At 37.2% G+C, this 11,123-nt stretch overlaps 1 protein-coding gene across 1 annotated transcript; it reads left to right on the top strand.

The window, feature by feature from the left end:
* Positions 1-6,501: 6,501 nt before the first annotated feature.
* On the top strand, positions 6,502-10,516 carry LOC105143270 (uncharacterized). The gene is made up of 5 exons (XM_011051466.2): positions 6,502-6,819; positions 8,291-8,536; positions 8,710-8,933; positions 9,116-9,700; positions 9,874-10,516. The coding sequence occupies exons 1-5, from the start codon at positions 6,502-6,504 to the stop codon at positions 10,514-10,516; spliced, it is 2,016 nt and encodes a 671-aa protein (XP_011049768.2).
* Positions 10,517-11,123: the final 607 nt, after the last annotated feature.

Genomic DNA, 11,123 nt, shown 5'->3' with positions numbered 1-11,123 from the left:
GCGTTGCTTAAAGATTGCACATTAACCACTCTCTTAATTTTAATTTCTCGCAGTAATTTGATATGACATCCCGCTTACAACGGATTGTACTTGTTCACTTTCACGGTTAAATTCAGAATACGCGACAATGTCCATCTGCTATCGCGCTCCTGAAATTCCTCCAATGATGTCAGGATAGTGGTATATAGACTCGAAGCCTATCCTGACATCGCTGGACTCATATATACCACTCTTCTAAATTAGACGAACGGAAGAGTTCATAGTTTTTCATATTAACATTTTTATTCGCTTTATCACCTGATATGAATTCGCCATTAAATATGGTGTTTATCTTGTCTCTGTATAATGTTTTGCACACGTTCCAGCACTATTTCTCTCGCATCTTCGAAGAATTGGCGAGGCTCGATGTGTCCAAAGTTTATCACGGCACCGGTCAGTATACGGCTTTCGAATGCTGTATCAATTTCACGCCATCGGAGTCCCGTACTATATCCAGCACCCACTTGCACAAAATGTCCGCGCATCGAATCCTTCAAACTTTCAAACCGCGCGTTATGATAAACGATTATTTAATACCAATCGATAATCGCGCGCGTTTAACACGATTCTGTTCTTCCAGCAATTTGATGAAATTATCGCAACGCTGTTCTCATGCGATGTACTCTTCTTGCGTATTCAATCAAGTGGCCTGCATCATCAAATCACGCTCGATTTGATTCATATTAAAATGTACTGTTTTTCACAGTCACTAAAATATAATTTTCAAATAATCACTAAAAAGTATAATTTTTGCACAGTTGCGTAAATGTCTTTCACATTGTGCAAACAGGACATAGATTGCATGGTAATATTTGATATAGCGGATGTTGTCGAACAGCGTGAAGACGAAAAATGAATGAAAAGTGAAAAATAAATACTTCTTATAATGCACAATGAACAAAACTTGTCATGATCTGAAGAATGGTTTGAAGTATATATTACATCCTTATAATCTTCTCATTCTTTATTGTAGATATACGATTTATACCTTATTTTTATCTTTTCCTTAGGTTAGTATTTCGTCTTAATCTTTTTTCGTCCCTGTTTATCTTTATTTCAAAACCGAAAATTCCTTTTCTCTTTTATAGGACGGTATATTTAATTCCTTTATTTAAACATTCAAACCAACAGATAGATCACGTCATATACTTTTATGCGCCATACAAATTATCTACAGATTATTCTAAAGAATTTCTAAGAATATCCCACGATCTTTCTCAAAGAAGCCCTCCTATAAAATAACAAATATAAAAACGTATATTAACATTATTATAAATAAAAGCATACATTAACATTAGTAATCGTGTATATTATATTATTATAGCATTTAACAATCAAGTAATTAGCAGTAAAATAGAAATCTTCCTGAATACGAGGACGAATATCTAATAATAGGGGGAGGGGGGAGGCAGACATACTTTATTATTGATGTCGATGTCTTAGATAAAAAAAGATTCGATATCATTAAAATGCATTCTTAGTACATGTGCATTAGGCTTAATGACAGTTACATTAAAAATTAACTCGCATATTTCCAAAGTTAAATAAAATTCTAAATTGGATACACTGTCTAAAAAAAAGTGTAAGAGGAAACATGTAAAGTGAACTCTAATGCATCAGTCTCTTAGTTTTCACTGCAGTCACCGCACTTTAATCGAGAATTGTGAGTTTTTCTGTGCAAAATGAATACAAATAAACAATATTGTTCGTCGTGCATTTACTGCGTAGTAGAAAACTTGAATTTCGTACATGGTGTGCCGAATGGAAGGCGTGCGTGCATCCGTGTGTGTGTGCGTGCGTGCGTGCGTGTACGTATATTATTAAATTACAACTTTACAATTAATTACAATGTTCATGCAATTATTTTTTCATAATTATTCAATTAAAAATAATAATTAGATATACTATTTAATCAATTATTATTTTTAATTTATTTATTACTGTTTAATATTATTATTATTATTATTAATGTAATAATATTTAATATTATTATTATTATAATATCTTTATATGAGTTCGTTAACATTATATTATTATATAATTCTGATTTAAAAATATATTGGCTATAAACAATTTACATGACACGATCGAATTATGTTTTTTTTTTAGAAAAATTATTCTGTAACTTTATAAATTTAAAAACTTAAATTTATAAGTGCCTTTCCAACTCACAACATGGCGGCGAGTCATGTGACTTGAGATTACATCAAAGGTGCCGACGCTCAGTGTCCATCACTGTATGTACTTATACAGGTGATGTCGCGTAACAGACTCGTATTCATACTCCTTCCTTCTTTTAAGGGTGGAGGAAACCTCCATGAAAGATTCCTCGATTCTTCAAGGCCTCTTTGTTTCATAACTGATTTCAAGTCTGCCTTCCCAAAGAAAGGAATATTTTAGGGATTTTAGTAATCTACTGAAGGCAGCATATCATAATATTGTATTAGGTGTTGGAATTAATTCGTAGCGTTTTTTAATGAAAGAATGTTATTTATTTCACATGAGCATTAAAAAATACATTAATGAAAGTACTTCCCATCACTTATAAAACGCTACGAATTAATTCCAACACCTAATATATAATATATACAAACCTAATAAACCTCGTGAGTTACGAATAATAAAGATTATAAAGGCATTGTTGATAAATAAATCGTGATTAAGCATTTTGCAACAATAATAGACGAAAATAAAACTAGCGAAAATAAAGTAAGTAACGAAGTAACGTAGTAACGAATTTGATTGGACACATTCATTGTGCACTGATGCACATTAAAACAGTCGTACATACACAAAATAACGTAAATATTGAGTCATCTAAAAAGTATCCGCGGTTTTTAGATGACCCAATATATGTTTATAAATAAACATAGAAATCGATTAAATTGTGAAATACTCAATACATTTTATTATACTGACAGATAAAATATGCATTTTATAATTTGAAATATTTGCATTTTATTTTTATACTCAAATTAAATTAGTGTACAACGACTTCAATATGCTTTAGTGCTTCCAATCAAATTCGCCATAATGCTTATTATACGAAGAAGGAGAAAATGCTTTTAGAGGAGTTATTTATTTCCGAAAAAGAGCTATCAAAAATAATTATCGATGCGTCAGATTTAAATTAAAAGCTATCAAAAGTAAAAAGACTAGTGTGACGAATTAAATTTGGAGATTTGCTTGGTTATGAAAACTACACCTCCTCCTCAAGAAAACTCATAACCTCCCTTGAGAAAAGGAAGTTAATAAGGTTTCTTATTTGATTAAGGAAGATAAAACGTGAAATAAGAAACAATTCTCATTCCTCAAGGAAGGACTATAAATACGGATATAAAGTTACCAACTGTGAAACGCGAAACATATTTAATGTTAAGAAGTTAGCTTACTCAAATCTTTCCTTGTCTGATATACTTTATAATGCATCTTTATTTCTTTTTCTAACATTTTTAATTTCTGTCTTAAATTAGATATTGAATAAAAAATGAAATGAACAATGACAGTGCCAACCCAGTAAAAAATGAAATCGATATCGAATCGACGTCGATTCGATATCGATTTAATATTTTCGACATTATAAAGTATGTCAGATAAAAAGATTGAATAGGCCAACTTCTCGACAAGAAATATGTTTAGCGTTTCAGTTGTATGCCTTTATCTATTAGGTGTATAACTTTGCTTATACCTTTTTCGTATAGATGACTTTAGCGGTAAATGGTGATCGAAATAAATAGATCATAGACGTCACACAATAAACTTGGACATCTGTCAACATAACTCCATAGAAACATTAGTCGATTTGTGTCTGCATCATAAAGTTATTCTCGATTGAAAATGTCAGTTTACGAGCTAAATTCTTGTCATTTGCAGGAGGTTTTAATTTTCTGCTTCAATATGAAGAAATCTGCGGCTGAGGCTCATCGAATGCTCTCAAATATTTATGGTGAAGCCGCTTAGTGAAAGAACGTGTTGTAAGTAGTTTCAACGCTTCAAGAATGGTGATTTTCACGTCGAAGACCAGCATAGCGGTGGAAGAGAGAAGGTTTTCGAAGATGCAGAATTGAAGGCATTACTTGATCAAGACTCTTGTCAAAATCAAAAGAATTGGCACGATCATTAGGAGTGACTCAACAAGTCAGTCCATTTCAAAACATCTCAAAATCATGGGAATGATTCAGAAGCAAGGAAATTGGGTGCCGTACGAGTTGAAGCCAAGAGATGTTGAACGGTGTTTGCTTGTGAACAGCTGCTTGAAAGGCAAAGACGGAAGGGCTTTCTGCATCGCATTGTGACTGGGGCCGAAAAATGGGTTCATTACGATAATCCCAAGCGCAGAAAATCATGGGGAGTTCCCGGCCATGCTTTCGCGTCGACGGCCAAACCGAATATTCACGACTCCAAGATCATGCTCTGTATTTGGTGGGACCAGCTCGGCGTAGAAGTATGAAACCGGAATTTTTTTGTAAAAATTACACGTCTGTTGTTTGAAAATGATAAAAAATTTTTTATTCAAAATAATCTCCATTGCTATTTATACATTTTTCCCACCTCTCCGGCAATGTATGAATGCCACGCCAAAAAAACAGTTCTTCTTTTGAAGCGAACCAGTTATCGAGCCATTTTCGTACATTTTCATACGAATTGAAGTGTTGTTCAGCGAGAGCATGTCCCAGTGATGCGAATAGATGATAATCGGACGGAGCCAAGTCTAGAGAATAAGCCGCATGCGCTAATATCTCTCAACTGAACGCCTCGATCGTTTCCCTGACCCGTTTTGCTGTGTGTGATGGAGCATTATCATGAAGCAAAATGACTTTGTGCCTTGCCTTTTTCCATATTCCGGTCGTTTTTCACGTAATGCTCTATTTAAATCGATCATTTGCTGTCGGTAGCGATTAGTGTTAACGGTTTCATCAGGTTTTAGCAGCTCATAATAGATTACACCCTTCTGATCCCACCAAACACAGAGCATTGTCTTCTTTCCAAAGCGATATGGTCTTGCAGTGGATGTCGATGGTTCGCCTAGATTCACCCATGATTTACGACGCTTAGGATTCTCAAAATATATCCATTTTTCATCACCTGTGACGATTCGATGGAGAAATGACTTTCTTTTGTATCTGTCGAGCAGCATTTCACAAGTGGTTTTTCGATTTTCTTGCTGTCTTTCATTCAGTTCATGCGGAACCCATTTTCCCACTTTCTGAATCTTGCCCATAGCTTTCAAACGAATGGAGATGGCTTTCTGCGTTACATTCAATTGATCCGCGAGTTCTTGTTGAGTTTGAGTATCATCTTCATCCAATAAGGCTTGCAATTCGTTGTCTGTGAATTTTTTCGGTGGTTTCCCACGCTCTTCGTTTCTCACGTCAAAATCACCACTTTTGAATTTTTTGAACCACTCGAAACACTGTTTTACCAAGAGCATGTTCACCGTAAGTTTCGACAAGCATTCGATGCGATTCTGCAGCAATTTTCTTCAAATGATAACAGAAAACCAATGCTGTCCGCAAATCGTAGTTCGTAGGCACAAAACTCGACATGTTTAAGGTTAGAAAAAAATATACCGGTGTATGGAACTTGGGTTGTTGTATGTTGGAAATCTTCGTCAGCTGTTAGAGAGAGATGATGGCGCTGCAGATGCAGTCTTGTGGTCCTTAAACTGATAGTTAGTGCCATAGGCACTAGGGAAATTCCGGTTTCATACTTCTACACCTGGTATTATGAGCTGTTAAAACCGACTGAAACAATCACAGGCGATCAGTATCGAATGCAATTGATGCGTTTGAGCCGAGCATTGAAAGACAAACGGTCGCAATACAACGAGAGACACAATAAAGTGATTTTGCAGCATGACAATGCTCGACCCCATGTTGCGAAAGTGGTCAAGACATACTTAGAAACGTTGAAATGGGAAATCCTATCCCACCTGCCGTATTCTCCCTGACTATCATTTATTTAGATCAATGGCACACGACCTGGCTGACCAGCACTTCTGGTCTTATGAAGAAGTAAAAAATTGGATCGATTCGTGGATCGCCTCAAAAGATGACCAGTTTTTTCGACGCGAGATTCGTATGCTGTCCGAAAGATGGGAGAAAGTAGTAGCCAGCGATGGACAATACTTTGAATCATAAATGTATTGGGTCATTTAAAAAGTATCCGCGGTTTTTTGTCACTAGATGGTGTTGATGGTCATATATCTAGTGACAAAAACCGCGGATACTTTTTAGATGACTCAATATAACCAGTTTTTTACAATAAAGCTTCGAATTTCGGAAAAAAACGGTATAAGCAAAATTATACGCCTTATATTACGCGACATCCATAGAAAAAAACGGCGGAGATTTAAGGGAGATTTAAAGTTTTATTTATAATAGGCTGTCGTACGCCAAAGTTTCTGTTAAGAATTCTATTCCTCGTACCTCACCCGAACATCCACGATCCTCGCGTCAGGAAATGAGCACTTCCCATCCAATATCCCCTTTCCCATCTTCACTGCGGAATGATAAACACAAGCAGGACCTTTCTAATACCTGTGCCCCCCCTCGCAATACTAACAATGCTAATAATAATTCTACATCATTGGAAGAAGCTAGGAAGGAATATCTAATATCTCCGAACGGCAGATCTTCCAATATTTCGAGAGACGGTGTTCTTAATCATGGTCGAGCCAATTATCCGCGTGATAATTATCTTTATGAACATGATAGACTTCCTACTGGACACATGGATATGCCCATGCTTTCCATGACTCTTAGGCAATTCTTAAATCATGTAAGTTCACACATTGAACCGCACCCTCCTCGCTTCTATCGGCAGCAGACTGAATATGATGATCCGCGCATTTATTATGATAATTATCAAGCTGATACCCCCCCCCCTTTTTCTGACGATCACGCTTACAACTATTACTAATTTCTCTGTTACTTTATTCTATCTCACTTTTCATTTTAATACTAATATTATTCATGTCTTCTAACAAACCTATCTCTATTGCTAGTTGGAACTGTAGGGGTTTACGGGGAAAGCTCCCGGAACTTCAAGTTAATAATAACACACGATCTTTGGTGCCTCCAAGAAACTATGGTCACCGAGAATATTTATTTACACTCTAACATTTTTAACTTTATTAGAAGTGACATTCGCTGCCCCGGTCAACACGGGGTAGCCATTGCTATTAAAAAGTCATTCCGCTATGACTTTCTTGATATCACTCACCTGGGCTACCATTCAATCGAGCTCATTGATATCAAGCTTTTTACTCAAGGTCCCTCCTTTGTCATTATTAATATATACAGACATCCATCGTCACGAACTCCTCCTACAATCATTGAGGACCTGCTTGATTATGTTACGAATCAATCTCACGCCGTCCTCCTAGACGACTTTAACTTGCACAACGTGGCTTGGGGCTGCTTGCTTACTGACTCCCTTGACAGATGTCTTTTAAACTTCCTTGAAGATCGTAATCTTATTATCTGCAATGACCATAAACCTACCCTTCTGACCCCTCCCGACTCGCAAACATCATCGATCTTATTGTTGTAACGCCTCCCGTCTTGACTCTTGGTAACTGTTATACAGAACTCGACACCTTTTCTAGTGATCACTTCCCTTGTCACTAACCTGAATATTTTCCCTTGCCTAAAAACTACATTTAAGTATAAAATTAAACTTAATTCTCTCCAAATGAAAGTCTTTATTCATAAGTTAACTTGATTTTGCCTCTTTTAGTAACGACAGACGATGCTACCTCTCAATATGATAACTTTGTAAAAGAAATCAAAGGCACTCTGAACTCTCTGTTTCCCCCTGGATCACGTACCCCGAAATCAAAACCGATGGTTGAGAAACGTCTCTTCCCCTCTCCTTGGTGGACCGAAAAATGCCAGGCCGCGGTAGATGCCAGACGCGAGGCAAAGAGACTCTGAAACCACCAGTCAAGTTCAGAGAACTATAACGCTTATAAGCGCACTGCTTCGGCATGTAGATGCGACCTCAGAAGAACCAAGAGAAGAAAATGGAAGGAATTATGCAACAGTTTTAACGCTCATACTCCGTCTGCTAAAATTTGGAAGTTGGTCAAAACTTTTAAAAACGACGTTTAGCTTCCGTTATATCATCTGGCCAGTCGCTGTCGGTTGCACAGGAAAATGCGATTAATAAAATCTGTCCTCCCTCTTGTAGTATATCCTCGAGATATCGTCTCAGAGTGTATCCTTCTTGAAGAAAATACTCCATGCAGTGCGAAAGCGCTAAATTCTTGGACAATCCTTTTACTATGAAGGAGTTACTCTTAGCTATTGATTCAGCCAAAACTAGATCAGCTCCAGGGGCCGACCCGATTGACTATAACATCATTAAGAACTTAACACCGGATACGGTCTTTCTGTGCTATTACAAATCTATAACAACCTTTTTTGTCAAGGAATTTTCCCTGCGGAATGGAATAAGTCAATGGTCGTCCTTATCCCTAAACCAAATGGAAAAGGTATCAGACCGATCTCTCTTCTCTCGTGCCTCTTAAAGATTATGGAAAAAATTATCTATCTGAGGTTGAGGTGGTTTACTGAATCCAATGCCATACTGCCGTTTAACCAAACAGGTTTCAGCCCCTAGTGTGCCTGCTCTGACAATCTTATTGCTCTGACAAATTATATTCAGGGCGCCTTCATTAATAACGCCCTTACTATATGTGCATTTTTGGACATCGAGGGAGCGTTCGACAACATGATTCCTTCTATTTTAATTGAAGATTTACAACGTCTTGGGATCCCGCCCAAAACTGTTAAATTCATAAGTAACCTTCTTTTCAACAGACAAATCACGTTCATTTGTGATGGCGTGCTTAAAGGTCCATACATCACTTTGAAAGGTACTCCTCAAGAGTCTATCCTTAGCCCTTTGCTTTTCTCTACTGTGCGGATATTAATAAATGTCTGCACAAGGACACCCTTCTCTTATAATATGCGGACGACGTCGTTATTTTCTCATCAAACTAAAACGTTGAAGATGCTAGATCGTCGGTCCAATCTTCATTAAACAATATACATGTTTACTTGAGAAATAGGGGCTTGGAAGTTTCCCCCTCAAAAACCCAATGGATGCTCTTTACAAAGAAGAGACAGGACATTGAACTACACATTCAGAACATAGAAATTCCTAGAGTACAATCTGTCATCTTTCTGGGCTTCACTCTCGACCCCAAGTTGAGCGGCAAAGAGCATCTAAAAACCTTGGTTAATAAGAGACATAATCTTACTAATATATTAGCAGCTCTCGCAGGCACTAAATGGGGATCTCATCCAAGCTTACTTCTCATTCTTTATAGAGCTGTATTTCGCTCTGCTATCGAATACGGATGTCAAGTGTTCAAGCTCAAGGGCAATAAGACAGAATTTTTACAATTGGAAAGATTAGTCAACAGAAACCTGCGTCTTGCTTTCGGATTCCGACTATCTACACCTATTAGCGTCATTATGGCCGAAGCAAAGGAAACTCCTCTTAACATTAGATTTGGCTATATGACCTCGAAGTTCATCTATAAGGCTTTCTCCAGGAAGAACTCCCCAGTGCTATACAGCTTTGAAAGCTTGGAACAGGCTGCATACTCCCCCTCAAGAAGACAGCGGGCCCTAGCTGTACCCGCGTTCAAGTACTATGTAATGTAGAAATACTCATTTAAAATCATCCACAGATCCAACGTGCCTTATGCTTATAAACACAGTTATGAAAACTATACTTATGTTCATCAATTTGACAGTTCCCTTACCAATGTTCCTAAGAAAGCGAATAACCGAAAGCGAATATACCAAATCCGATTCTTAGAAACTATAACCACAATCGCGGTCCCATTATTTACACCGATGGCTCTAAGACCGTTAGAAAGGATCGCGTGGGCTTCACAATCTATTCACCAGATCTTAACGTTGCATTCAAGTTCAAGCTTCCTCCGGAGACTTCAATTTTCTCAGCCGAGTCTTGGACTATCCTTCAGGCGATTAATCTTATTGAAGATCGATGTTGTGACGAGGCTTCCATCTGTTCTGACTCTTTAAGTGCTCTTCAGGCAATATCGTCTCACAATTCTAGAAATGCGAACCATATTACATTAGATATTAAGGATCGTCTGTCCTTTTTAACGCAACATGGTTTCAAAATTAATTTTATTTGGACTCCTGGTCATAAAGGTATAATCAGTAAAGAGACTGCAGAGCACCTTGCCAATGAGGTCGCCCTTAGTGGACACCGGCCTAAATTTAAAATACCATTTCAAGACTTTTTTATGATCTCCAAGCAATTCCTCAATACTAAATTTCAAGCACACTTAGATCATTGCGCAACATTTAAAGGGCAGCTATATGATGATTTTATAGAAATAACTCAGCCAAGCCCTGATTCTATCATAAGACTCTTAAAAGAGAGGAGATCGTCATCATCTCCAGAATTAGATCTAACCATTATAATCTAGCATACAGCCTGCATCGTAAAAATATTGTCAACTCGCCTGCATGTCCCTGTGGTGACCCAAATCAGGACATTAATCATATTCTCTTTTATTGCAAACTTTGCATTCATAAATCGACTAAATTACGTAATTACCTGAAAAAACACTTCCTATTTCATCCCCTTAATATTCATTGTATGATTAATAATCCCCCTTCTACCTTGTGTCATTTAATTACTGCATATCTCAAATCTTTAAACTTTAGCATCTGATTTCCATGAATATGTCTTTATTTTAAAGGAGGGGTAGAGAACTTTGTTTCTCTCCTCTCCTCTCAGGCGGCGCCCCCGCCTGTTTACTTGTTTCAGCTACTAGTTTCATCCTGGTCGGAATTGCTGCTACTCCGCGGCAAGAGCCAATTAACATCGAACAAGAAGAAGAACATCAGTCTGCCTGGCTGCCGAGCCAATCAAGAAGAAAAAGAAGAAGAAGACATTATTATCCTCGAATCCGGTATTAAGTTTGAATAATATATATATATTCCGAATTAAGCGTGACAACTAGAGATCCTTTAATGAGAGTCGCAAGACACAAAAAAAAGTCTCTTAAAAAGTTAGAGACTTTTTTCATG

Source organism: Acromyrmex echinatior, chromosome 10 (genome assembly GCF_024713525.1).
Source record: "Acromyrmex echinatior isolate Ae372 chromosome 10, ASM2471352v2, whole genome shotgun sequence".
Lineage (NCBI taxonomy): Eukaryota > Metazoa > Arthropoda > Insecta > Hymenoptera > Formicidae > Acromyrmex > Acromyrmex echinatior.
The sequence above is the reverse complement of the archived record's forward strand: the minus strand, read 5'-3'. Positions and strand labels throughout refer to the sequence as shown.